The sequence below is a fragment of the Amblyraja radiata genome, chromosome 6 (assembly GCF_010909765.2).
Source record: "Amblyraja radiata isolate CabotCenter1 chromosome 6, sAmbRad1.1.pri, whole genome shotgun sequence".
NCBI lineage: Eukaryota > Metazoa > Chordata > Chondrichthyes > Rajiformes > Rajidae > Amblyraja > Amblyraja radiata.
Genome location: NC_045961.1, coordinates 53,177,571 through 53,202,973, shown reverse-complemented (window position 1 = coordinate 53,202,973; position 25,403 = coordinate 53,177,571). Strand labels below are relative to the sequence as shown.

The following is a 25,403-nucleotide window of genomic DNA, read 5'->3' as shown; positions in this document are numbered from 1 at the left end:
TTATTTTTACTTTAGAAGGTCTTTATTCAAACTATTAGGTAGATATATCAAAAATGTTCCTCTTGAATAAAATTCAAAAGGAAAATAAATTATTTTGAGTGATGTCAGTAACAACTAAATTCAGAGCATGTGACAGCACACGAGTGTAAACTATTTGTCTTGATTTATTTCTAAACATGCAGTCTTGCAGAATATTGTATCGACATATTTTGTTGGCCTAACTATAGTTCACAAGGACAACTCTGAAATTGTTTTGTAACTATGAATATACTGAATACTGAAGATTATTTTCTTGTGCTCATCAATATCTTTCCTTACATTTTAGGTTGGGATTGTTTGGCAGGCCTGGTCTTCAAAGATGGATTGTAAACCGCTTATTTCTTTTGGACGTCAGCTTTTCCGTCGTAAATACGTGGACTGCAGTACCGAAGAAACCAGACTTGCCAGATGCTTGAACACACTGGACTTGGTTGCGCTTGGCGTTGGCAGCACTCTTGGAGCGGGCGTCTATGTATTGGCTGGAGCAGTGGCCCGGGAAAATTCTGGACCTGCCATTGTTATCTCGTTCTTGATTGCAGCTCTGGCATCTGTGCTTGCAGGACTCTGTTATGCCGAATTTGGTGCAAGGGTCCCCAGGACAGGTTCTGCTTACCTTTACAGCTATGTTACAGTTGGGGAACTTTGCGCTTTCATTACTGGCTGGAATCTCATTCTTGCTTACGTAATTGGTAAGTGCAGGATTACTGTAGAAATATATACACTGAACATTTCACTGATGTTGAGGGTGGAGATTTGATGTCTGCATGATAGAAGAGGAATGGTAACTTTTTCAAAGAGCCTGTTGGGTAGGTTAGTGAGATACTGATATGTACAGACAAAGATCTTGGGTTTGATGACCACTGTTTTTGGACTAGTTCCTGGATCTCTGCTGCTGAGTGAAATTTAGCTGATCTGAATTAAATTTCAGGCAGTTCAACGACTTGTTAGAAAAGGTGAGTGTGAGTGAATATGCTTCAGGTATGTTCATCATGAATGGAGTCTTCACCCAACTTGTTTACTAATGCTGATTTAAGTTTTACATGAATAATTATCTCTCCTGTCTTTTGACCTTGCTCTTCCATTATCCTTTGAGTCCTTCTGCAATTCTGTATTACAACAACAGAATACACAACATTATGGCAATCACTGGAAGTTGGGAATAATGGCAGGTTGCACCATCTCCCTGCTAGCCTTCACCATGGCGATGGAAGTGATTATCCGAGCTTTCAAGTGGGTCGTAGGAGGATAGCGGCTTCAGTCTGGGCAGCGGCTACCTCCCATTCGCGCCTACATGGATGACATGACCACCCTGACCTTAACCATTGCATGTACCAAGCACCTGTTGGAAAAGCTTCATGCTTCATGTAGACAAGCGATTCCACATTGATGAAATGCCCATTCCGATGGTGTCAGAGCTGCCAATCAAGAGTTTAGGACGGTAGTATAATGCAAGCCTCAAAGACTCGGACCAGTGTGACAAACAGGGAAAGAAACATCAAAGGCCTTGCTAGCGTAGACAAGACCTCGCTTCCTGGTAAGCTGAAACGGTGGTGCCTGCAGTTTGGATTGCTCCCCCGTCTGATGTGGCCTCTGACGGTCTACGAGGTTCGCATCACAAAGTCGAGAAGCTGGAGAGGACAGTCAGTTCATACATCAAGAAGTGGCTTGGACTTCCACGTTGCTCTGGAGCTGCCTGTCTCTAACTTCACAGAAGAATAAAAATGCACCAAAGTGAGGCTGGACATGACCCTGACCGAGTCTCAAGATGAGCGGTATGAGCGGCTGCTCCCAGACTGGCAACTGGGAGGAAGTGGACCCCATCGGAGGCTGTACAGCAAGCAAAATCTGGTCTCAGGCATGGAGACATTGTAGGACAGGTGCAGCAGGGAAGAGATGGGATTGGACTCAATAAACAATAGACAATAGGTGCACGAGTAGGCCATTCGACCCTTCGAGCCAGCACCGCCATTCAATGTGATCATGGCTGATCATCCACAATCAGCACCCTGTTCCTGCCTTCTCCCCACATCACCTGACTCCGCTATCTTTAAGAGCCCTATTTAGCTCTCTCTTGAAAGTATCCGGAGAACCGACCTCCACCGCCCTCTGAGGCAGAGCATTCCTCAGACTCACAACTCTGTGTGTGAAACAGTGTTTCCTCGTCTCCATTCTAAATGGCTTACCCCTTATTCTTAAACTGTGGCCCCTGGTTCTGGACTCCCCAACATCGGGAACATGTTTCCTGCCTCTAGCGTGTCCAATCCCTTAATAATCTTATATGTTTCAATGAGATTCCCTCTCCCAGCCGCCCCATTCTCTCAGCATATGACAGTCCCGCCATGAACCTACGCTGCACAGTTATGCTTAATAGTGTTGGACATTCCCACCCCGAGAAAAAAGTTCTGACTGCCTGCCCTACCTACTATCTACTTCCTTGGTGTCCCTCTGATTATCCTTGACCGGACTTTACTGGCTCTACCTTGCACTAAACATTATTCCCTTATGGTAGACAAAAATGCTGGAGAAACTCAGCGGGTGAGGCAGCATCTATGGAGCGAAGGAATAGGTGACATTTTGGGTCAAGACCCTTCTTCAGACTGATGTGGGGGTGGGTGGGTGGGGGGGGGGGGGCACGCGGGAGAACATTGGAGGAAATGTGGGAGACAATAGACAATAGGTACGGGAGTAGGCCATTTGGCCCTTCGAGCCAGACTCAGGACAAGTCGACCCACATGGCACAAGGCAACATCCACGCAGAGAAAAAAGCTGGTAGTTACTGAGGTCCGTCAGCAAGAGGAGGCAGAGAGATGCGCAAAGGCAGTCTCAGTCCAAACAGGGCCAGTGGACTGCCTGGGAAAACATGGAGCATCGTAAGCTTACCTGGAAGGATCTGTGGGAGATGGAAGGAAGCCGCCTTAATTTCATCATCAGAGCCACCTACGATATTCTTCCCACACCCAAGACCCTAAACCAGTGGCTTAGAGAGGATCCTTCATGCTCTCTCTGCCAAACCCCAGCAATATTAAGGCACATCCTCACTGGCTGCAAAACCAGTCTTTTACAAGGCCGCTACACCTGGAGGTACAATCAGGTCCTGCTACAACTGGCGATAACCTTGGAAGGAAGGAGAGCTACCACCAATGCCCTCCCTCCCCCAACGCCTGGTTTCTCGAACACCATCCCTTTTGTAAAGGCAGGACAACTTCCAGAAAAGCCATTTGCAAGAAAGGAACTGACTTTCCTGGACATTGCCCGGGACTGGAAAATGCAGGCTGATCTAAACCAGAAGCTCATCTTTCCACCAGAAATCATCACAACTAATCTCAGACCGGCAACAGGAACGCAAATTGAGTGTAACATAGAAACATAGAAATTAGGTGCAGGAGTAGGCCATTCGGCCCTTCGAGCCTGCACCGCCATTCAATATGATCATGGCTGATCATCCAACTCAGTATCCTGTACCTGCCTTCTCTCCATACCCCCTGATCCCTTTAGCCCCAAGGGCCACATCTAACTCCCTCTTAAATATAGCCAATGAACTGGCCTCGACTACCTTCTGTGGCAGAGAATTCCAGAGATTCACCACTCTCTGTGTGAAAAATGTTTTCCTCATCTCGGTCCTAAAAGATTTCCCCCTTATCCTTAAACTGTGACCCCTTGTTCTGGACTTCCCCAACATCGGGAACAATCTTCCTGCATCTAGCCTGTCTAACCCTTTAAGAATTTTGTAAGTTTCTATAAGATCCCCACTCAGTCTTCTAAATTCTAGTGAGTACAAACCGAGTCTATCCAGTCTTCCTTCATATGAAAGTCCTGACATCCCAGGAATCAGTCTGGTGAACCTTCTCTGTACTCCCTCTATGGCAAGAATGTCTTTTCTCAGTTTAGGATACCAAAACTGTACGCAATACTCCAGGTGTGGTCTCACCAAGACCCTGTACAACTGCAGTAGAACCTCCCTGCTCCTATACTCAAATCCTTTTGCTATGAATGCTAACATACAATTTGCTTTCTTCACTGCCTGCTGCACCTGCATGCCTACTTTCAATGACTGGTGTACCATGACAACTTTATGCTTGAATATCAAGTTACCTGTTTGGAATGTGCAACTTTTCAGGCAGCTCCAGTAGCAAATGGGAATTTTATCACAGGGGTTTAGGGAGGTGGATAGGGGTGTTTTGACAGTTATTTGCCATCTGAAATTTGTTGTGTGATTGACAAAGTGGAGAATGGGCTTATTACATCTTTGATATTTCTGCTTTTAATGTCAATTGAAGTTAGTATTTCAGAGATAGACACAAAATCCTCCAGCGAGACAGGGAGCATCTCTGGAGAGAAGGAATGGGTGACATTTCAGGTCGAGACCCCTCTTCAGACTTGAAACGTCACCCATTCCTTCTGTCCAGAGATGCTGCCTGTCCCGCTGAGTTACTCTAGTATTTTTTGTCTATCTTTGGTTTAAACTAGCATCTACAGTTCCTTCCTACACACTTAATATTTCATGGTTTAGGCTTGTTTATCTTTGGTGTTAGCCCGCAGTAAATTGAGGCTGGTTGGCCTGTAAGGCTTTATCACGATGTAATTGCAGAAATCCATTGATATGTGAGAACATATGGGGATATGGGGAGAAGGCAGGAGCGGGGTACTGATTGGGGATGATCAGCCATGATTACATTGAATGGCGGTGCTGGCTCGAAGGGCCGAAGGGCCTACTCCTGCACCTATTGTCTATAACATACAACAGTGCAGCACAGGATCAGACCCTTAACTCCACAATGTCTGTGCCCAGCATGATGTTGATCCAACTTCTATCTGCCTGCATATAATCTGTATCCCTCGTTTTCCTGCATATGTGCACGTTCCGAAACAAAACTATTATATCTGCCTCCACTGCCACCCATGGCAGCACGTTCCAAGCACTCGCCACCCTCTGTAAAACAAAACTTGGCCCGCACATCTCCTTTTAACGGTAGAGTTGCTACCTTGCAGCCTCAGAGACCCGTGTTTGATCCTGATTACAGGTGCTTTCTGCACAAAATTTGTACATTCCCCCTGTGACCGCGTGGGTTTTCTCTGGGTGCTCCAGTTTCTTCCCACTTCCTGAAGGCATGCAGGTTTGTAGGTTAATTGGCTTCTGTAAATTGTCCCTAGTGTGTAGGATAGAACTAGTACACCAGTAATCGCTGATTGACACGGACTCTGTGAGCCCTAGGGCTTGTTTCCACTTTGAATCTCTGAACTAAGCTGCCTCCTTCTTAATCTCAAACTATCCTTGCCTGTTTGTATTCTCCACACTGATTTCACCGTCCACCATGTACTTTTCCTTGGTGAAAACAGATGCAAAATACTTGTTTAGAACTTGCATCCAAGCACACATTTCCTCCTTTATCCAGCACGGTCCAGCATTCACCATATTCAAAACAATCTTAAAACCTTTGGAGTTGTGATCGCTATCTCCAAAATCACAATCACAATAATACTTTATTAGCCAAGTATGTTTTGCAAGTTACGAGGAATTTCATTTGCCAAGTCAGTCGTACAAATAAAAAGCAATGGAACACACAAAACACATTTTAACATAAGCACCCATCACAGTGACTCCTCCACATTCCTCACTGTGATGGAATCCGAAAAAAGTTCAATCTGTTACCTTTGCTCTCCCGCGGTCGGGGGGCCTCGAGCCCTCCATCGACGGGATGATCTTGACTCCCATAGCCGGTGACGGGCCCTCCGCGTCGAGGCGATCAAGTCCTGCATGGGGGGGGGGGGGGGGGGATGTCTGCTCCCCCGCGCCGGACGATCTGACCCTGCATCGGGGCTGGTCGTTGTAGCTCCCAACATCCACGGCCTCTCCCTAGACTGCGAGCTCCCGATGTAAAGTCCGCAGGCCGCAGTTGGAGCGATCCCAGGCAAGGGATCGACTCCGATATAGGTCCACGCCCTGCAGTGGGGCCCAAGGTCAGTCCGAGGAGGCCTCCAGCTCCATCGATGGTAGGCCGCAGAGCGACCGGAGAATACGACCCAGAAATTTATTGCATCTCCGGCAAGGTAAGCAACTGGAAAAAAAAGTTTCCCCCGACCCCTCCACCTCCCCTAACATAAAACAACATTTACACAAACTTTTAACACACACTAAAAATAAAAAAAGACAAATAAGTAATCAGACTGTTGGCGAGGCTGCCAATCGTGCAGCGCCCCTGGTGGTATATGCTTTGTGAAGTGAAGAAATTAATATATCAGATGCTGAATTCTTGATTCTGATTGAACTATCTGATAGTTTTGTTGAAATTTGATGGATGGGACAAGGCAGTTCAGTTTCTTGATAAATTGATGGCTGCCTGAAATGGCAAACCACCAGGGTGCTGATTTGGTATTTGTTAGGCCTTGTGTGTTAGGTGCGAAATTAGACAATGTATATTGGGTTTTCAGCAGGAACCAGTTAACCTTGGAGCAGTGGAATCAGGGCTCAAAATTAACGGCTGCCCGGGTGCCAATGGCGACCTAAAGTCCCGCCGGGCAACCAAAAAGCCTGCCATTTTGCCCGGCTTGGCAAGCACCCAGGACACCTATTGTTCAACTCTGAGCCGGGCCCCCTCTCTATCTCTCTCTCTGTCACTCTCCGCCCGCCATCCGTGTCCGGGTCTCCATTCTCCGCTCGCTCCTTATCCGCCGGCATGACCCGCCGCCTTACACATGCGCACTGCCACGGCCTGCACATCCTCCCCCTGCACATGCGCACAACCATGGCCAGCACATCATCAGCCGCCCTGCACATGCACACTGCCACGGCAACTGGCCGACGCCGGGCACTTTCTCCCTCTCTTTGCATTGTGGGAGATCTGGCCGCTTTGCTGTCCAGTCGCCGCCTTGCCGCGACCGCTGAAAACCAACGCAGAATGGGGATGTTAGAGGGGCGGTGGAGAGAGGGGATGAGGGGAAGGGGAGAGAGGGGTAGGGGGAAGGGAGGGGGGAGAGAGAGGGAGGGAGAGAGGTGGGGAGAGGGGAAGAACGGGGAGTGAGGGGGAGACGGGTAGCGGGGAGTGGTGCAAGAGAGGGGAAGGGGGTGGTGCGGAGATGGGGGTGAAGAGGGGTGGGGGAAGGGGAGAGAGGAGGGAGGGAGAAGGAGGAGGGGGAAGGGGAGAGAGGGGGAAGAGTGGAGGGAGGGGGAGAGTGGTGAGGGAGGGGGAGGGTAAGAGTGGGGAAGAGGAGAAGAGGGGTAGGGGGAGTGGTGGAAGAGGCAGAGATGGGTAGGGGGTGGGAGGGGTGAGGAGAGAGGGAGAGGGGGGGAAAGGGAGGAGGAGAGGGGTGGGGAGGGGGTGAGAGAGGGTGGGGGGAGGGGAGGGAGAGGGGGAAGAGTGTGGAGGGAGGGAGAGGGGTGGGGGAAGGGGAGAGGGGTAGGGGGAGTGGTGGAAGAGAGACGGGTAGGGGCAAGGGGTGGGGGGAGAGAGGGGGAAGTGTGGAGGGAGGGGGAGTGCGGAGAGAGGGGGAAGAATGGGGAGGGAGAGAGAGGGGTGGGGAGGGAGATGGGGAGGGGTGGGGGCAGAAAAGTGTAAGAATGGGGAGGGAGGGGGAGAGGTGTAGGGGGGAGTGGGAGGGGGGATAGGGGGGAGTGGTGGAAGAGGGAGAGAGGGGTAGGTGAAGGGGGTGTTGGGAGAGGGGGGGAAGGGGGAGAGAAGTGGAAGAGTGGGGAGGGAGAGGGGTAGGGGGAGTGGTGGAAGAGGGACAGAGTGGTAGTGGGAAGGGGCGGGGGGAGAGAGGGAAGGGGCGGGGGGAGAGAGGGAAGGGGGTGGGGGAGAGCGAGAGGGAAGGGGGGTGGGAGGAGGAGAGGGAGGGGGAGGAGAGAGGGATGGGGAGGGGGAGAGAGGTGTGGGGGAGGGAGATGGGGTAGGGGAGGGAGGGGGAGAGGGGTGGGGGAGAGAGGGTAAAGAGTGGGGAGAGAGAGTGGAAGGGGGAGGGGTAGGGGCAGCCCATCTATTCCCCATTCTCTATCACCCCCAATCCTCTTTCTCTATTCACATAAACGTGATCACGCGCTTCGACACAGGCTGTGGGGGGGGGGGGGGGACTGGGGCTGGTGCAAAGGCATATGTAAATTAGATCCATTCCGATTGGATATCTGTGAGGAATGGCATTGTGACATCACACGATGGAGCGTTCACCAACATTCTATGGGTGAAAGCTGTTTTTTTTTTAACATTTTGAAATTTTGGGGGGGTGGGGGAAGGATTTTATTAAAAAATGTGTACATAAACACGACGAAATTTAATGAGGAGTGGATTTCAGAAGGTAAAAGTGAAATCTCTACCGAAATTGATAAAATCTCGGAGTTTCAGCGTGTGGTCTTGGAACCAAGGAATCAAAGGCCAAAAATCTAGTCTGAAAAAATATCTGAAAATGGAATCTGACACACGCACACACACACGCCCACACACGCGCGCGCGCGCACACACACACACACACACACACACAGTTTTAATATATAGATAGATATATATATATAAATAAAGGGTCTGAAAAAGGTTCCTGCACATCTTTGAAATGTGGAAAGAAACAAGAGCACCTGGAGAAAACCCATGCGATCAAAGGGAAAAGGAGCAAACTCCATTCAGACACCACCCATATTCAGGTCTCTAGCACATTTATGCAGCAACTTTATGGCCAATGTACTGCCCCATTGTCTTGAACTGAATTAAAACATACAGTAGCTGTAAAGGGGAACTTAGCATCACTTAGAGATTTAAGACTGAAAATGGATAGTTTTTTAGTAACCAAAGTTATCAACGTATAATTTTTTGTGTGTTGGAAAATAAAATATAGTGGCACAGCTGGTGGACTTGCTGCCTCACATACCAGAGATCTGTTCGATCCTGTCCTCGGGCACTGTCTGTGTTGAATTTGCACCTTCTCCCTGTAAGCGTGTGGGTTTCCTCCCACATCCCAAAGACGCATTGGCTTTGTAGCTTAACTTGTCTGTAAAATTGCCCCTAATGTGTATGGAGTGGGTGAGGAAAGTGGGATAACAGAACTTGTGTGAATGGGTAGACAATAATGCTGGAGAAACTCAGCGCGTGAGGCAGCATCTATGGAGTGAAGGAAATAGGCGTTGTTTCGGGCCAAGACCCTTCTTCAGACTGATGTGAGGTTGGGGGGGGGGGGGGGGGGGAAGCGAAGAAGAAAGGAAGAGGCGGAGACAATGGGCTGAGGGAGAGCTGAGAAGCGGAGGAGAAAGCAGGGACTACTTGAAACTGGAGGTAAACTGCCAAGCGAAATATGAGGTGCTGCTTCTCCAATTTACGATGGGCCTCACTCTGGCCATGGAGGAGGCCCAGGACAGAAAGGTCGGATTCTGAATGTGAGGGGAAGTTGAAGTGCTGAGCCACCGGGAGATCAGGTTGGTTATTGCGAATCGAGCGGGGGTGTTAGGTGAAGCGATTGCCAAGCCTACGCTTGGTCTCACTGATGTAGAGCAGCAGATGCAATAGATGAGGTTGGAGGAGGTGCAGGTGAACCTCTGCCGCACCTGGAAAGACTGCTTGGGTCCTTGAATGGAGTCACGGGGGAAGGTAAAGCGACAAGTGTAGCATTTCCTGCATTTGCAAGGAAAAGTGCCAGGAGAGGGGGTGGTTTGGGTGGGAAGGGACGAATTGACCAGGGTGTTACGGAGGGAGTGGTCTCTGCAGCAAGCCGACAGGGGAGGAGGGGAAGGAGAGAGAAAGCAAGGACTACCTGAAATTGGAGAAGCCAATGTTCATACCGCTGGGGTGTAAACTGCCCAAGTGAAATATGAGGTGCTCTCCCTCCAATTTGTGGTGGGCCTCACTCTGGCCATTGAGGAGGCCAGGACAGAAAGGTCGGATTCGGAATGGGAGGTGGAGTTGAAGTACTGAGCCACCGGGAGATCAGGTTGGTTATTGGGAACTGAGTGGAGGTGTTGTGCGAAGCGATCGCCAAGCCTGCACTTGGTCTCACTGAGGTTGATACGCTGAATAATCCAACCAGATTTTTGTTTGGAAGTGTAAAGAAATAATAGAAATTGCATTCATTGCAACGTGTAAAAGGAGATGAGATACTGTATTGTAATTTTGCTGCATGTCATTGTGGTATATATCATGTCTTGATTGGGAATATGTTTAATTTGTGACTTTATTTGAAGCAGAAATAATATGTGAATGCTTCATTGAGCATAATTCCGAATGGTAACTACGCACTTCGTCCGAGCACATTATCGCACGCGTCATGCAAGCCGCCTTAAATGACCACCTAAACTGTCATTTGGCAACCTGAAAAGCTGGCAACAGAGAGAAAAAGTTAAGTGAGAGCCCTGGGAATGCTAAGTGTGTGAAGTCAGGAATCTCAAGAAGAGACTCTGGATGAGTTGATTGATGACTAACTGCATGCTGGTATCTTGCTCAATGTGTTCTCAGGGCCGGGAGTACGAATAGAATCATTGTTACGTTGGATCATAGTAGGATTGCATATAGTGACATGTTACTGACACTTCTGTGCTGGGAATCTAACAGAAATTCTTGCCCTCATTGCTGCACAGAGAACCAAATGCTGCCCAGGCTTTTAATTGCCCCATGCCTTGGTGTGGAGTTGCAGAGCTAAGGTGCGGTAGGTGTGGTTATTCCTGAGCACAGGCTCTCTAGGTTCCTGCTCTCTAGATTGACCGCCATGAGTTTATTGTCTCTCTCACACCTAATGCTGGATGTGCTGTAAGTCAGGAAGCAATGTAGCATTTGTTTGATTACTTTAACCAGATGATATCAGCCGTGGGCACAATACTTTTTGAGAATAGTTGACATATGCAATAATTTCAAACCATTTCAAGCTCAACTGTTAGTAAGATGTCAATTGTTTATTTTACTGTTGTCAGATATGTTAATACAACCTGCAAACAGTGGTTTGCCTCATTTAGATAGTGAATGATGGTTCATTTATTCTCTGCTTTGCTTGCATTAGTCGAATGTCACAGAATTTTTCTATCACAAATGTTACAATGGACTGTTATTTAAAAAAAACTGAAATGCAGTAATATAATTCGAAAGGTCAGTTTGTCTACTTTCTCTAACATTGCTTTAACTATTACAGTCTACATGTGAAAATGATACATTAGATATAAATTCAGCTTAATTGAAATGTTTGAAACTCTTGACATAGATTCTTTGTGTTTAACATTCTCATAAGGAAATATTAATTCTAATTTCTGATGTAATAACCAGCAACAAATAGTGTTTTTTCTCTCTGATATAGGAACTTCAAGTGTTGCAAGAGCATGGAGTGCGACATTTGATGAGCTCATTGGTAGACGCATTGAAATATTCTGTCATCAACATATGGCAATGAATGCCCCAAACATATTGGCAGAGTACCCGGATATTTTTGCTGTATTCATAATCTTACTGCTAACAGGCATGTATTATTCTGCAGTACTACTTACTGATTTCAAATCTTGTGATTCATTTAGCTACTTTAAATGTGAAGTGACAGAATGTGTACAACAGACATTTAAGTAATTACAAATTTAATTGATGTGACATGACTGCAATACTCTATGGAAATTAAGCAAAGATCTTTTAATTTTCAAATAATAATATAATATATCTTTTATTGTCATTGCACGTCAGTGCAACGAGATTTAGTGTGCAGCTCCACTGATGTACAAGAAAGGTAAATAAATACAATACATAAATAAACAAGCTGAATTGATTGACGTGACCATCTGAGGGAGACTGTCCAAAGGGGGTGGGTGGGGGGGCACTCATCAGGGCCGGTTCAGAGCCGCTATAGCTCTTGGGATAAAACTGTTCCTGAGTCTGGAGGTTCGGGCGTAGAAGGCCTTGTAACGTCTGCCGGAGGGAAGTAGTTGAAACAGACCGTGGCAGGGGTGTGATGAGTCCTTATGGATGCTGAGGGTCTTCCTGAGGCACTGCGTGTGGTAGATGCCCTCCAAGGCTGGTAGCCCTCCAAGACTGCAACCATGTAGGTATTTGCATAGGGTCCTTACTAGATTATCATTGCAGGAATTGCTTAAACCTTAGGGACTAGTTTACTTGGCTGTTGTTCTGGAAGAGGAAGAGTTGTTTGATAACTTATGGGTATTATTAGCAGTACCACTATATATTGTCTGCCCATAATTGCATGAGAATATGATGAATCTCCCTTGTCTTTCTACTGAAGATATTTTCTTGATGCTGTTGAGATACGGAGTTCCATGATTTTTACTCCACTTGACCCAAAATCAGTAATACAGATAAGACAAAGTATTTCTTAGTTTTATACTTCTTGGGTCCACATCTTTAATTTGGCCCTGAATGAAGCAAGGTGTTGAGTATTCCAAGTGATTTTACTTTTATTTGATATTTCACCATTGTTGCTATATTAATAGTGCTCTCTGTTTGAATAGCTTCTGAAGGTTTGACGGACTGAATACAGTCTGGGTTTGGATTTAATATGCATGTCTGTGGACTCAACATCATCCTTGGTTTCCATTAAAAACAAGTGCTGGAAGAACTTGGCTGGTCAAGCAGCATCTGCGGAAAGAGAAACCATTAAATGATTCAATGGCTGCATAATTTCATCCTGTTAGACATCCCCTTTGTTCCACCCATTTCTCACCCCACCTTCTCAACTTGCTTTTTCTCTCAGTTCTGATGAGGAGCCTTAAAGGGCTTTCTCACGGTGCGACCTGACGCAAGACTTAACAAGAGTTTAACATCGTGGGAACCTCCTGCGATAACAGTACGGCATTCGTGGACCACCGAGGACCTCCGTGGCGCTAACGGCAGGTAGTCGTGTAACTTTGTACGGTCGGGAGAAAAGGAGAAAATTCAAACATTTTTGAATTTCTCCAAGAGTGACTTGAGCACTTTTTGGTGAGCGTTGCAACATTGTATGAACGCAGATGCCAGTGCGATATCCGTGCGATATCCGTAATGACTCTTGCGGGTACCGTGGGAACTCCTGCGAACGGTAAACCCGGAAGCTTGACAGAGGGGACATAAGGTGAGTAAAAAAGGTGGTCTCAATATCGCCAATGGACCATGTGTCCATCGAGGACGTCCCACCTAATTGTCATTGTTTGAGAATCTTTTTCACAGTAAGACTTGCAGAGATGCCTCTCAGAAAAGGGCAAAGAAAGGGGTCAAAGAAAGTCAGAAAGTTTTTAGCCATGCAGGTAAATGAGGAGGAGACTCAGCAAGAGAGACAGGTGGAGAGGCAAGAGCAGATGCCAGAGATACCACTGCCTGTGGGCTCCTTGGAGCAGGGAGAGGGTGATCAAGGTGGATTTGAGATTGCCTCCCCAGTAGCTGTTGCCTCCCCAAAAGCCTCAGCAGACGATAACATAAAGGGAAGATGGCAGAAGGTAAGGCCATATAACTTCAACAGGGAACAAGAGGGGGAACTGGTGGAGTGGTACCAATGCAATGAGATTCTCTATGACAAATCCAGAGAGGATTATAGAAATAGGGAGAGAAAGCGCAACCTGTTGGAGACGAAGGCTGCGGAGTATTCTTCACCTCTTGGTAGAAAATGAAATAAGACAATCAGCACGGTAAATGTGATACAAAGTCTTTATTCCTATTTGACAATATAAGAAGACGAATTCTGTCACATATTGAGAGGAGATGCATCACACAAAACATTTGTCTGTAAAAGGGCCTCGCAAACACGAAATACAACAAATGAGGCACGCGAGATTATTTAAAACACATTATATCATAGAAACATAGAAATTAGGTGCAGGAGTAGGCCATTCGGCCCTTCGAGCCTGCACCGCCATTCAATATGATTATGGCTGATCATCCAACTCAGTATCCCGTACCTGCCTTCTCTCCATACCCTCTGATCCCCTTAGCCACAAGGGCCACATCTAACTCCCTCTTAAATATAGCCAATGAACTGGCCTCTTCCATCCATCATCTTCCATCCATCCATCCATCAACCTCCGCTACAAGCGTGAACTCAGGCATTTAAAGGGACAATGCAATGTTCTAAACGGCAGGTTTTGCGGACGAACATCTTATAGGAAGCACTTTTCAGAGGACAACACTAGGAAGTCAGCTTATAACATGCAGTAGTGTTCCTGTGGTCGGCTACCCATCATTATAGCTGTCCTGCCATGGCACACTCCCCAATTGTGAATTGTAGTAAGCGCAGAGATGGTCTCTTTGCTCATTCACACTGGATGTGCCCGAGTTACCTTTCAAACGCTGCAGTGAGACCATTTTCAACTTGCTCGCACCATTTCTCCAAGCACCTAGTGTTACTTCCCCTGTGTCACTGTCCACTATGTCACCGTCCCGGATGGATGTTGCTGATCCAGCAGCTGCACCTCTCATTCGGATCAGGTTGTGCAGAACACATGCTGCATATACTATACTCTCCACATTCTTGGGCCTCTGCTCCATTGTCTTGAGCACCCCTAGGTTTCAATACCATACTATGCAACTGGATCCTGGATTTCCTTTCTGAAAGACCCCAGTCTGTGTGGGTGGGGAAGAACACCTCCTCGGTCATCACACTGAGCACCGGATCCCCTCAGGGCTGTGTCCTGAGTCCGCTGCTCTTCACATTGATGACACATGACTGTGTCGCCAGGTCCACTACTAACCATATCATCAAATACGCGGATGACACAACAGTAGTGGGCCTCATCCGCAATAACGACGACCAGGCATATAGAGAGGAGGTGCAACAGCTCGTGAGCTGGTGCAGCAGGAACAACCTTCTCCTAAATGTGAACAAAACCAAGGAGATTGTCGTCGATTTCAGAAGGAAAATTCAGCCCAGTCACACTCCACTTTTCATCAACAACTCAGCAGTGGAGCAGGTGAAAAAGATCAAGTTCCTGGGGGTGCATATAACAGACACCTTAAACTGGTCCACAAACATTACATCTCTGGCAAAACGAGCACAGCAGCGGTTGTACTTCCTCCGCAGGTTGAGAAGTTTACACCTCCACCCTCCCATCCTCGCCACTTTCTACAGAAGCACAATTGAGTCGGTCATGACCAGCTGCATCTCTACGTGGTGCGGCAGCTGTACAGCTGCGGACTGGAAGTGCCTTCAGAGAGTGGTGAGGACAGCGGAAAAAATCATTGGGATTTCTCTTCCTTCAATCATGGACATGGGGTACAAGCGCTGTCTGATTAGAGCTAAGGGCATTACCAGAGCCCCCACACACCCACAATTCGGACTGTTTATACTGCTTAACTCTGGGAGGAGGTACTGCAGCATGAAGAGCGGGACAACCAGGTTCTGCAACAGCTTCATCCCCCAGGCCATAAGATTACTGAACAATCAACAAAACCGAGGCTAGAACTTTTTAAATATCGACACTTTTTAAAAACTTTTTATATATATTTATTTTACAGAACCATGCACATGAGGCATTTTTATGGACGCACCTAGCACTTTTACTTTTACTATTTACCTGATTGGAGAGTCAAATGCAACAAAATTTCGTTCAAGGTGCACTGTGTCTAGGTGTATATCTGAATGACAATAAAGTTTTCATTCATTCATTCAAGCATCTAAATCTGTTTGCCAAGATGCCAAAATAATTTTCTACTACCCTCCTGGCCCTTGACAGCCTGTAATTGAAGATCCTCTGTTCCCTAGTTAGATTCCTCTGTGGATATGGCTTCATAATCCAGGGCCGTAGTGCAAAGGCTTCATCAGCAACCATCGCATATGGGATGTCCGGGCTGTCTTCTCCTGACAGAGGTTCTGGATCAGGCATGCCTGCTGTTCCACCTTCCATTTTCTTTCCAAGCCAGGTTTCTTTCCAAATCCGGCCATCACCAACACTTCCAGGTGTGCCCACATCCACATACAGGAAGTTGTAGTTATAATCAACCACCGCCATGAGTACAATTGAGTGGAATTTCTTGTAATTGAAATAATTTGAGCCACCGTGGTTTACGAATTGCCACATACTTGCCATCCAAAGCCCCACATGTGTGAGCAAAGTTCCACCTGTTTTCAAACCCCAGTGCAACTCTCTTCCACGCATCTGGTGTACTGGGGCATTCCATCACTTCAGCTGAATAAAATTGGATGATCGCCTCACAGGTTTCTCGGACAATACCACAGATGCTGTAGGTGGCGACAAGAAAGTTGCAAGATAGACTTTTATAAGAATCGCCTGAGGCCAAGTAGCGGAGGGTGATTGCTATGCGCAACCCTGGTTCCAGTGCCTTTCTCATTACAGTGTCAGTCTTCTTCAGCAGAGGTCCCAAATTATTCTTTAACTCATTAAAGAGCTCGGGTGAAATTCTGACAACGTTTTTGAATGCACTTTTATCCTCTTCGCACTTTTATCCTCTCCGTTGAAACATGGGCTTAACCCAGTGAGACTTCCTCTTAATTCTCTTTTTAATTAATCTCACCCTTCTGCCTTCACGCAAGCGTTTTCGATGCACGTTGCGCTAATGCATACAGCGCGTCAATGAAAATAACAACCAGCCTGTACTCGAACCAACTTTGTATAGGCATGTCTGCAAATGAGCCAATTCTACGAACGGAGGATATTTATATAGTGTGTGAAAAAAAGTGACATCATTTGTGCCACGTGATTAACTACACTACAGTCCACGATGTTCATTCACGATTAACGGGAAAGATCGGGAGACGGACAAGTCACTCGCACAAATGACAGAATTGCCGAGTACCGTGGGAACTCTTTATCTACCCCCCGTTATATCGTGCGGAACTCGTGCTGGACCACGACCACTTCACTCTGGTGACATCTTGCGTCAGGTCGCACCGTGAGAACCGGCCATGAGACTGACTTTTTCCACAGATTGACATTTGATTGACTTTTTCCACAGATGCTGCTTAACACACTGGGTTTCAGATTCCAGCATCTGTAATATTATTTCCTTTCCTTAGTTTCCATGTCAACCATATTACAGTTCAAACTTTTAGAAATTCTGTTAATTTGTATAATCTTTTGGATAAACATTTAGTATGTGTGTGGGTGTTCAGAAGGATTTTATAAGAGGAGTACTCGTTTTTGATACGTCATTTTCTTTTTGTGCAGGATTATTATCGTTTGGCGTGAAGGAGTCTGCAATGGTGACCAAAGTCTTCACCTGCATCAATGTACTTGTGCTATGTTTCGTCATGGTATCCGGCTTTGTAAAAGGTTCATTGAAAAATTGGCAGCTCAGTGAGAATACCTTTATTAATGGGACAAACAATACTGGCTCTGAGAAGTGAGTGGGAAAAATGTTACCTAATGATTAACTTGAAATGGAGAAAACATTCTGTCTGCCTTGTCAGTAAGAGTGAGGAAGAAGTAATGTGCGAACTAGAGAGAGAGAGAGAGAGAGAGAGAAATTGACATAAAAACAGAAATACTTGCAACTGCAGAAGGAAGCAAATATCACAAAAGCTATTGGACAAATCAATAGTCAATATGTGAGGGGTGAAGTATGAGGCCTGTGAATAGTAAAATGGGGAGGGAGATAGAAAATATGAATTATAGAATACAGAACTACAAGTGAGATACAACTTATAGAGGAAGTCCAAATTCAGCAACGTCAGAGAAACTTGAATAAATCAGTTGGTGCTTTATAAAATGAGTTGTATTGGACAACATTGATGACTAAAATTAATTGCCCAGAAATTGGTGTTCGTACCCTTTTCACTGTGCCAATGAGCACCGTGTTCATTGGCTTATGGCTGTGGAATTCTGTTACACTAAAGGCCTAAGAGGGTATCCCTGTACTAAACAGGGCTTGCACATTTGGGGCCTTTCCCATGTGCCTGTTACAATTGTGACATTGATATATGCCATTGGAGGCATCCAAAGTAATTGAAACTGAACGTGCTGCCAAGAAAGAGTCAAGTTTGTCACAATCCAAATAGTGCAGATCAATAAATGGCATGATGGAGCCTTGAAACAGGCCCTTCTGCCCAAATTGACCACGCTGAATATGTTGCTTAATCGGGCTAGTTCCATTTGCCTGGACCATATTCCTCCCAATCTTTCTTATCCATGTACATTCCAAATGTCTTTTAAAAGTTATAATTGTACTTCCACGTCCCCATCTACACATCACTCGCTGTATGGAAACCGTAGCCTCTCACATCTCTCTTAAACATAGAAACATAGAAAATTGGTGCAGGAGGAGGCCATTTGGCCCTTCAAGCCAGCACCATCATTCATTGTAATCATGGCTGATCGTCCCCAATCAATAACCCGTGCCTACCTTCTCCCCATATCCCTTGATTCCACCAGCCTCTAGAGCTCTATCTAACTCTCTCTTAAATCCATCCAGTGATTTGGCCTCCACTGCCCTCTGTGGCAGGGAATTCCACAAATTCACAACTCTCTGGGTGAGAAAGTTTTTTCTCACCTCAGTCCTAAATGGCCTCCCATTTATTCCAAGACTGTGGTTCTGGACTCGCCCAACATTGGGAACGTTTATCCTGAATCTAGCCTGTCCAGTCCTTTTTATAATTTTATATGTTTCTATAAGATCCCCCTCATCCTTGTAAACTCCAGTGAATACAAGCCTAGTCTTTTAAAACTTTCCTCATATGGCAGTCCCGCCAACCCAGGGATCAATCTTGTGAACCTACGCTGCACTGCCTCAATCACAAGGATGTCCTTCCTCAAATTAGGAGACCAAAACTGTACACAATACTCCCGTGCGGGACCTTATCAAAGGCTTTCTGAAAGTCTAGATACACTACATCCACTAGCTCCCCTTCATCCATTTTACTTGTCACATCCTCAAAAAATTCCAGAAGATTAGTCAAGCATGATTTTCCTTTCATAAATCCATGCTGACTTGGACTAATCCTTGTACTGCTATCCAAATGCCCCATTATTACCTCTTTAATAATTGACTCCAGCATCTTTCCCACCACCGAAGCCAGGCTAACTGGTCTGTAATTCCCCGTTTTCTCTCTCGCTCCTTTCTTGAAAAGTGGGATAACATTAGCTATCCTCTTCTGGGACATCTGGGAGATTGTTTGTGTTTTCCTTAATGAAGACAGATCCGAAGTACCTGTTCAACTCTTCTGCCTATTCCCTGTTCCCCATAATAACTTCACGCGTGTTTGCCTTCAATGGACCCACGTTTGACTTTGCTATTCTTTTTCCCTTAACATATCTAAAGCTTTTACTGTCCTTCTTTACATTCTTGGCCAGCTTCCCTTCCTACTTCATCTTTTCAGCCTGTATTGCCCGTTTTGTTTCCTTCTGTTGTCCTATGAAAGTTTCCCAATCCTCTGGCTTCTGGCTACTCTTTGCTGTGTTATACATCTTTTCTTTTAGTTTTATTCTATCCCTAACTTCTCTTGTCAGCCACGGTTGCCTGCTACTCCCCTTAGAATCTTTCTTCCTTTTTGGAATGAAATGATCCTGCATCTTCCGAATTATGCCCAGAAATTCCTGCCATTGCTGTTCCACCGTCATTCCTGCTAGGATCCCTTTCCAGTCTACCTTGGCCAGCTCCTCTCATGCCTTCATAGTCCCCTTTGTTCAACTGCATCACTGACACTTCCGATTTAACCTTCTCCTTCTCAAATTGCAGATTAAAACTAATCATATTATGATCACTACCTCCAAGCGGTTCCTTTACCTCAAGTTCTCTTATCAAATCTGGTTCGTTGGACAACACTAAATCCAGAATTGCCTTTTCTCTGGTCGGCTCCATTACAAGCTGCTCTAAAAATCCATCTCGGAGGCACTCTACAAACTCTCTTACTTGGGATCATGAACCAACCTGATTTTCCCAGGATACCTGCATATTGAAATCCCCCATCACCACAGTGGCATTACCTTTGTTACATGTCAGTTTTAACTCCTGCTGCAACTTACACCCTACATCCGGGCTACTATTTGGGGGTCTGTAGATAACACCAATTAGTGTCTTCTTGCCTTTACAATTCCTCAACTCAATCCACAGTGACTCTACCTCATCAGTCCCTATGTCTTCCCTCGCAAGGGACTGAATTCATCCATCACCAGTAGAGCTACCCCCCCTCCTCTGCCCACTTGCCTGTCCTTTCTATAGGATGTATAACCCTGAATATTAAGTTCCCAGGCCCGATCCTCCTGCAGCCACATCTCGGTAATCCTCACAATGTCATATCTACCAACCTCTAACTGAGCCTCATCTACTTTACTTCTTATACTTCGCGCATTCAAATACAATACTTTTAATTCCTTACGCATCTCACCTTTCACATCGATCCCTATTACACTTGGCCATACTCTCCTATCCCTTTGTGAGCTTTCTTTCCCGTTAATTCTGGGGTCATTAACTATCCCTTTACTCCCTTTCCCTTTAACTCCGCCCTTGACTATTCCATTTGACACCCCCCCCCCCCCCCCCCCCCCCCCCCTCATATTTAGTTTAAAACCACCTGTGTCGCAGTGGCAAACCTGCCTGCCAGAATGCCGGTCCCCCACCCGTTAAGATGCATTCTGTCTCTTTTGTACAGTTCCCCCTTACTCCAAAACAGATCCCAGTGGTCTAAGAATCTAAATCCCTGCCCCCTGCACCAGTTCTTCAGCCACACATTCAGGTCCTGTATCTCCCTGTTCCTGCTCTGTCCAGCACGAGGAACTGGAAGCAAACCGGAGATAACCACCCTGGTTATCAGCATTTTTCCGAGCTCTCTAAAGTCACGCTTCAGAATATTCATCCCCTTCTTTCTGACATCGTTTGTGCCAACATGCACTACAACTTCCGACTTTTCACCTTCGCCCTTGAGGATTTTCTGCACTCTGTCCGTGACATCCTGGGTCCTGGCACCAGGGAGGCAGCACACCATCCTCGAATCCCGTCTGTTGCCACAGAAACCCTTGTCCGTACCTCTCACAATGGACCCTTCCCCTCAAACATTAAACCTCTGTCCTTTAGCTTTTGGCTCCCCTACCCTGGGGAAAAGACTGGCAGTTCACCTTTTCTGTGCTCCTCATGATTTTAGACGATCATCCCTCAGTTTCCTACCTTCTAGGGAAAACAGTCATAGGCTATGCAGCTTCAGTCTCTTGCCTTCAAGCCATTTTTCTTTTCCAATTGGCTAGCTTGCCCTGAATCCCATATGATCTGACCTTCTGGACCAACCTACTATACCACCATGTAATGCCTTGTTAAAGGCCATGCTGAAGTCCATGTAGACAACATCTCCTGCATTGCCCTCATCAATCTTCTTGGACACTTCTTCAAAAAATAAAATGAATCAAATTTGGGAGAAATCATTTTACATGCTGACTATTCCAAATCAGTCTTTACCTTTCCATTATGATGTAGATCCTCATAATTCCTTTCAATAACTTGTCCACCACTGATGTAAGGCTCATTGGCCTGTAGTTCCAAGGGTTTCCCTGCCTTTCTTAAATAAAGGCACTGCTTTGACCACAATTTTCAGACACCTCACCCATGGCTATCAGTGGTACAAATATCTCTACCAGGGACCCACAATTTCTTACCTAGCATCTTACTATGTCCCAGAGTACACTTGATCAGGTTGATCTGATTGTGATCTCAACTCCACACTGCTATTTGCACTTGATACCAAGAATCTATCTACTTCTGCTTTTAAAGAATAAGGTTCAGACTTCCACCATCCTTTGAGGAAGAACGTTACAAAGACTCACAGCTAAAATTGTATGTCATCTATCTTAAGTGCGAGACTCCTTATTTTCGTTCTAGGTTCTTCCATAAGGGGAAACATTCTCTCTATCTTCACCTCCTCCGTTCTCGGGACTCATCGGGTACCAGTATCTTTCAATCTAGTCCATTGTTATTCTTATTTAACACCACCAGATAGATGCGAGCTCAGTCTGTCTAATATTCCATCATAAGGTCCATTCCAATTATTAAGGGCCTGTCCCATTTAGAAGACCTCCACCGCGACCTCTGGTGACCTTAAGCGACTAAAAAAAAATCAAGGTCGCGATGATCTACGACCTTCCTCGACTGTGTACGACCTTCCAAGACTATGTTGTAGACCTCCTACGACTATGTTGAAGACCTCCCTCGACTATGAAGAAGACCTCCTTCGACTATGTTAAATACTGGCTTCGACCACGTACGTTGGTCTCTGGAAAATTATTGTGAACAATACAAGCAAGGAAGGAACTAGTTTGGAGGATGTTAGTAAAAATACAACTACTGCTGTTTGCAGTAGCCCTTTTGCTTCAGCAGCCTTTTAAGAAAGGCAGAAGGGGAAGAGCAAGGGTGAAGAGGAAGTACAAGAAGAGGTCTCAATGGGTGAATGGAGATGATGTGATGGACTGTCCCAGTACACCAGATGACTGGAAGAGAGTGGTGCTGGGCTTTGACAAAAGATGGAACTTTAAGTAAAATGGACAAGCATGCCATTCTTGTCCCTGTCTCTGTACCCCTCATTTTCCTTTTCGTACAGGATGGCATTCTGCTGGAACCATTCCTCAAGGACCCCCTCCTGCTGCCTGGTGAAGGTGTAGGTCATAACCTTCCTCCAGCCCTCCCTTACCACCAATGGGGCATCTGCCTCTGATGCTGTGTCAGACACAGGAGAAAGGGCTGCTTTGCTGTCTTCAAATGAGGCAGTGAAGGATGGGGTGGTGGTCTCCTCCTCCAGGGGTGTCTCATGCAGGGTTACCTCCTCCTGCATTATCACCTCCTGTGGCATCACTTCCTGCCACTCCTGGGTGGGCAACACCTGCATGGCAGGTTTTTTTTAGGGTTGTGCCCTCCCCCTGAGCTGCTGCCTTTTTAGTGCCATCTCTTAAAACACAAGTCTCCTCCAAAAAACTCTCCAGCTATGAATGAACATGCCTTGGAGTGACAGATGTGACGTTCTGCTGTTTAAATAACTTTTTTTTCGACTGACCTTTTTTTCACCCCGGAGCTATTACCTTCGACCACCTACGACTAGCATCACGACCTACCTACGAGTAAAAAGTCAAAAAAAATGTTTTCCATGGCGACCTTTTTTTACTCGTGAACATTTTTTATCAGGCTGGAAAAAACACCGCGACCTACTTGAGGTCACGAGTATGCGGAGACCACTCACGAGCATGAAGAAGAATTACGAAGATCTCCTACGACCTCGTGGCGACCATGCTGCGAGTATGAGTGAAGGGAAAACTCGGCAGAGGTCGCCAATTAGGTCGTGAGAGTGGGATAGGGGCTTTAGTCTTGTAAACTTTCACTGAACTTACAGTTTAAGGAAGGATTTAATATTTAACACAATACTTTAGATGTGTTCTCACAATGCCCTCTAAAACAGGAACATAACACTCCTGCTTCTCTATTTGGATCTTCCAGCAATGAGCAATAACATTCTAATTACTATTTGAATTAGTTTTAGTGCTGGCATGTTATTTTTATAGTTCTCTGCAGATCCCATAGATTAGATTAGATTAGATTAGATTAGATTCGTTTTATTGTCATTCAGACCTTTCGGTCTGAACGAAATTTTGTTTCCCTGCAGTCATACATATAATTTTTAAAAATGGCAAAAACACACAATCAACACAAATTTAACATCCACCACAGTGAGTTCACCAAACACCTCCTCACTGTGGTGGAAGGCAAAATCTTAAAGTCTCTGTCTCTTCCCCCTTTGTTCTCCCTCTGCGCCGAGGCGACGGTTCAAACTCCGCGGGTGGTTGCTGCCTCCGCCGCAACTCCAGGGCCGAGTCGGGTCTCCGCCGCTGCTGCTGCTGCTGCCGCCGCCGCAGCTTCTGTGCCGAGCCGGGTCTCCGCCGCTGCTGCTGCCGCCGCCACAGCCTCGGGGCCGAGTCAGGTCTCCGCTGCCGCTGCTGTTGCTGCTACAGCTCCAGGGCCGAGCCGGGTCTCCGCTGCCGCTGCTGTTGCTGCTACAGCCCCAGGGCCGAGCCGGGTCTCCGCTGCCGCTGCTGCCGCCGCCACAGCTTCGGTGACGAGTCCGGTCTCCGCTGCCGCTGCTGCCGCCGCCACAGTTTCGGGGCCGAGTCAGGTCTCCGCTGCCGCTGCTGCCGCTGCTACAGCTTCGGTGCCGAGTCCGGTCTCCGCTGCTGCCGCCGCCGCCGCCACAGTTTCGGGGCCGAGTCAGGTCTCCGCTGCCGCCGCTGCTGCTGCTACAGCTCCGATGTCGCCAGCTCCGCCATTAGGCCTCGGCGCAGACGGAGACGGGGACTACGACCGAAGAAAAAGTCGCATCCCCCGAAGGAAGAGACCAAAACATGTTTCTCCCCCCCACCCACACACATACACAACTTAATAAAACAAAATTAACTAAAACATGACAAGGAACAAAACGAAAGAAAAAAACAGACGGACTGCAGGTGGGCCGCAGCTGTTAAGTATAGTACTTTTTATCTCTCATCATTTATATAATTTTTCACATCATAATGATAAAGTAACATTTTTCTACATTATATTGCTTGCAAGTTCGTGTCCGCTCACTTAATTATAGATCTGTTATGTACCCTCTGACCCCCTATGTCCCCCCTCCAACCTAATTTTATCTCTTGACACTGAGCTTTTTGCATGTTACTGCTTCAATGGATTGGTCAAACATCTATTTCTTTCCTTTCCTTTTCACAAACCCATGTTGAGTTTGCCTGGTTACCTTAATTCTTTTAATATTTACCTTTTTAATCTTTGCTAATATTTACCTTTTTAATCTTTAATTTTCACACGGCAGATAATGTTAACTAACAAGCCTATTTTTTTTTTAAACTGTTTTTTGTCTCTTTTTTCAAATAAACGTTATGTTTCTTTTCCAATCTCATGGAACTGTTCCCTAAATTGGGAGAATTGTAGAAATTTTAAACCAAAGCATTGGCTTGCTCCCTAACCTAGCCCCTCCTTTTGGGATCCTGGGATGAGGTCCATCAGCCCATATTTTCAGTTTTAACATCAAAATATAATAATAGGAGTGGTTTGCAGTGCTGTTAATTACAATCACTTTATCTTACTATCATACTTCTACTCCCACATATCTTAGCCTTTTTGTTTACAAACCTATTTCATTTAAAGCTAGTTAACTACACAGGTTCACCTTATTTGAGAATGTATGAAGAAATTTCTCTTCATCTAAATATCTTACTCCCTGTGACCTCTGATTCTGGACAATCCAGCCAGGTGAAACATTCCGCTGTCTCTGAAATCACTAAGGTAGATCTTGAGAAACAATACTTGGCACAGCTATTATATTAATCACGATCCCAGACTGCTCACTCATAAAATTAAATTCTTTAATTTTTTCTTCCAGTTTCACTGAAGGAGACGGTACCTGGCATTATGGCTCCGGGGGATTTATGCCATATGGCTTTTCAGGAGTGCTTTCGGGTGCAGCGACGTGCTTCTATGCCTTTGTAGGATTTGATTGTATTGCAACTACAGGTGAGGAGAAAACAA

The 25,403-nt window shown here is 46.1% G+C and overlaps 1 protein-coding gene across 2 annotated transcripts in view; it reads left to right on the top strand.

Annotated features, from left to right (window-relative positions):
- The window catches only part of slc7a1 (solute carrier family 7 member 1), a 62,088-nt gene that overhangs the window by 18,094 nt on the left and 18,591 nt on the right, over positions 1–25,403 (top strand). For both annotated transcript variants that reach the window (XM_033022848.1, XM_033022847.1), the window contains exons 2-5: positions 326–728; positions 11,293–11,451; positions 17,087–17,261; positions 25,258–25,388. In XM_033022848.1, the coding sequence (XP_032878739.1) occupies positions 359–728; positions 11,293–11,451; positions 17,087–17,261; positions 25,258–25,388 (835 nt within the window). In that variant the 5' untranslated portion in view covers positions 326–358. The remainder of the gene's footprint in view (positions 1–325; positions 729–11,292; positions 11,452–17,086; positions 17,262–25,257; positions 25,389–25,403) is intronic.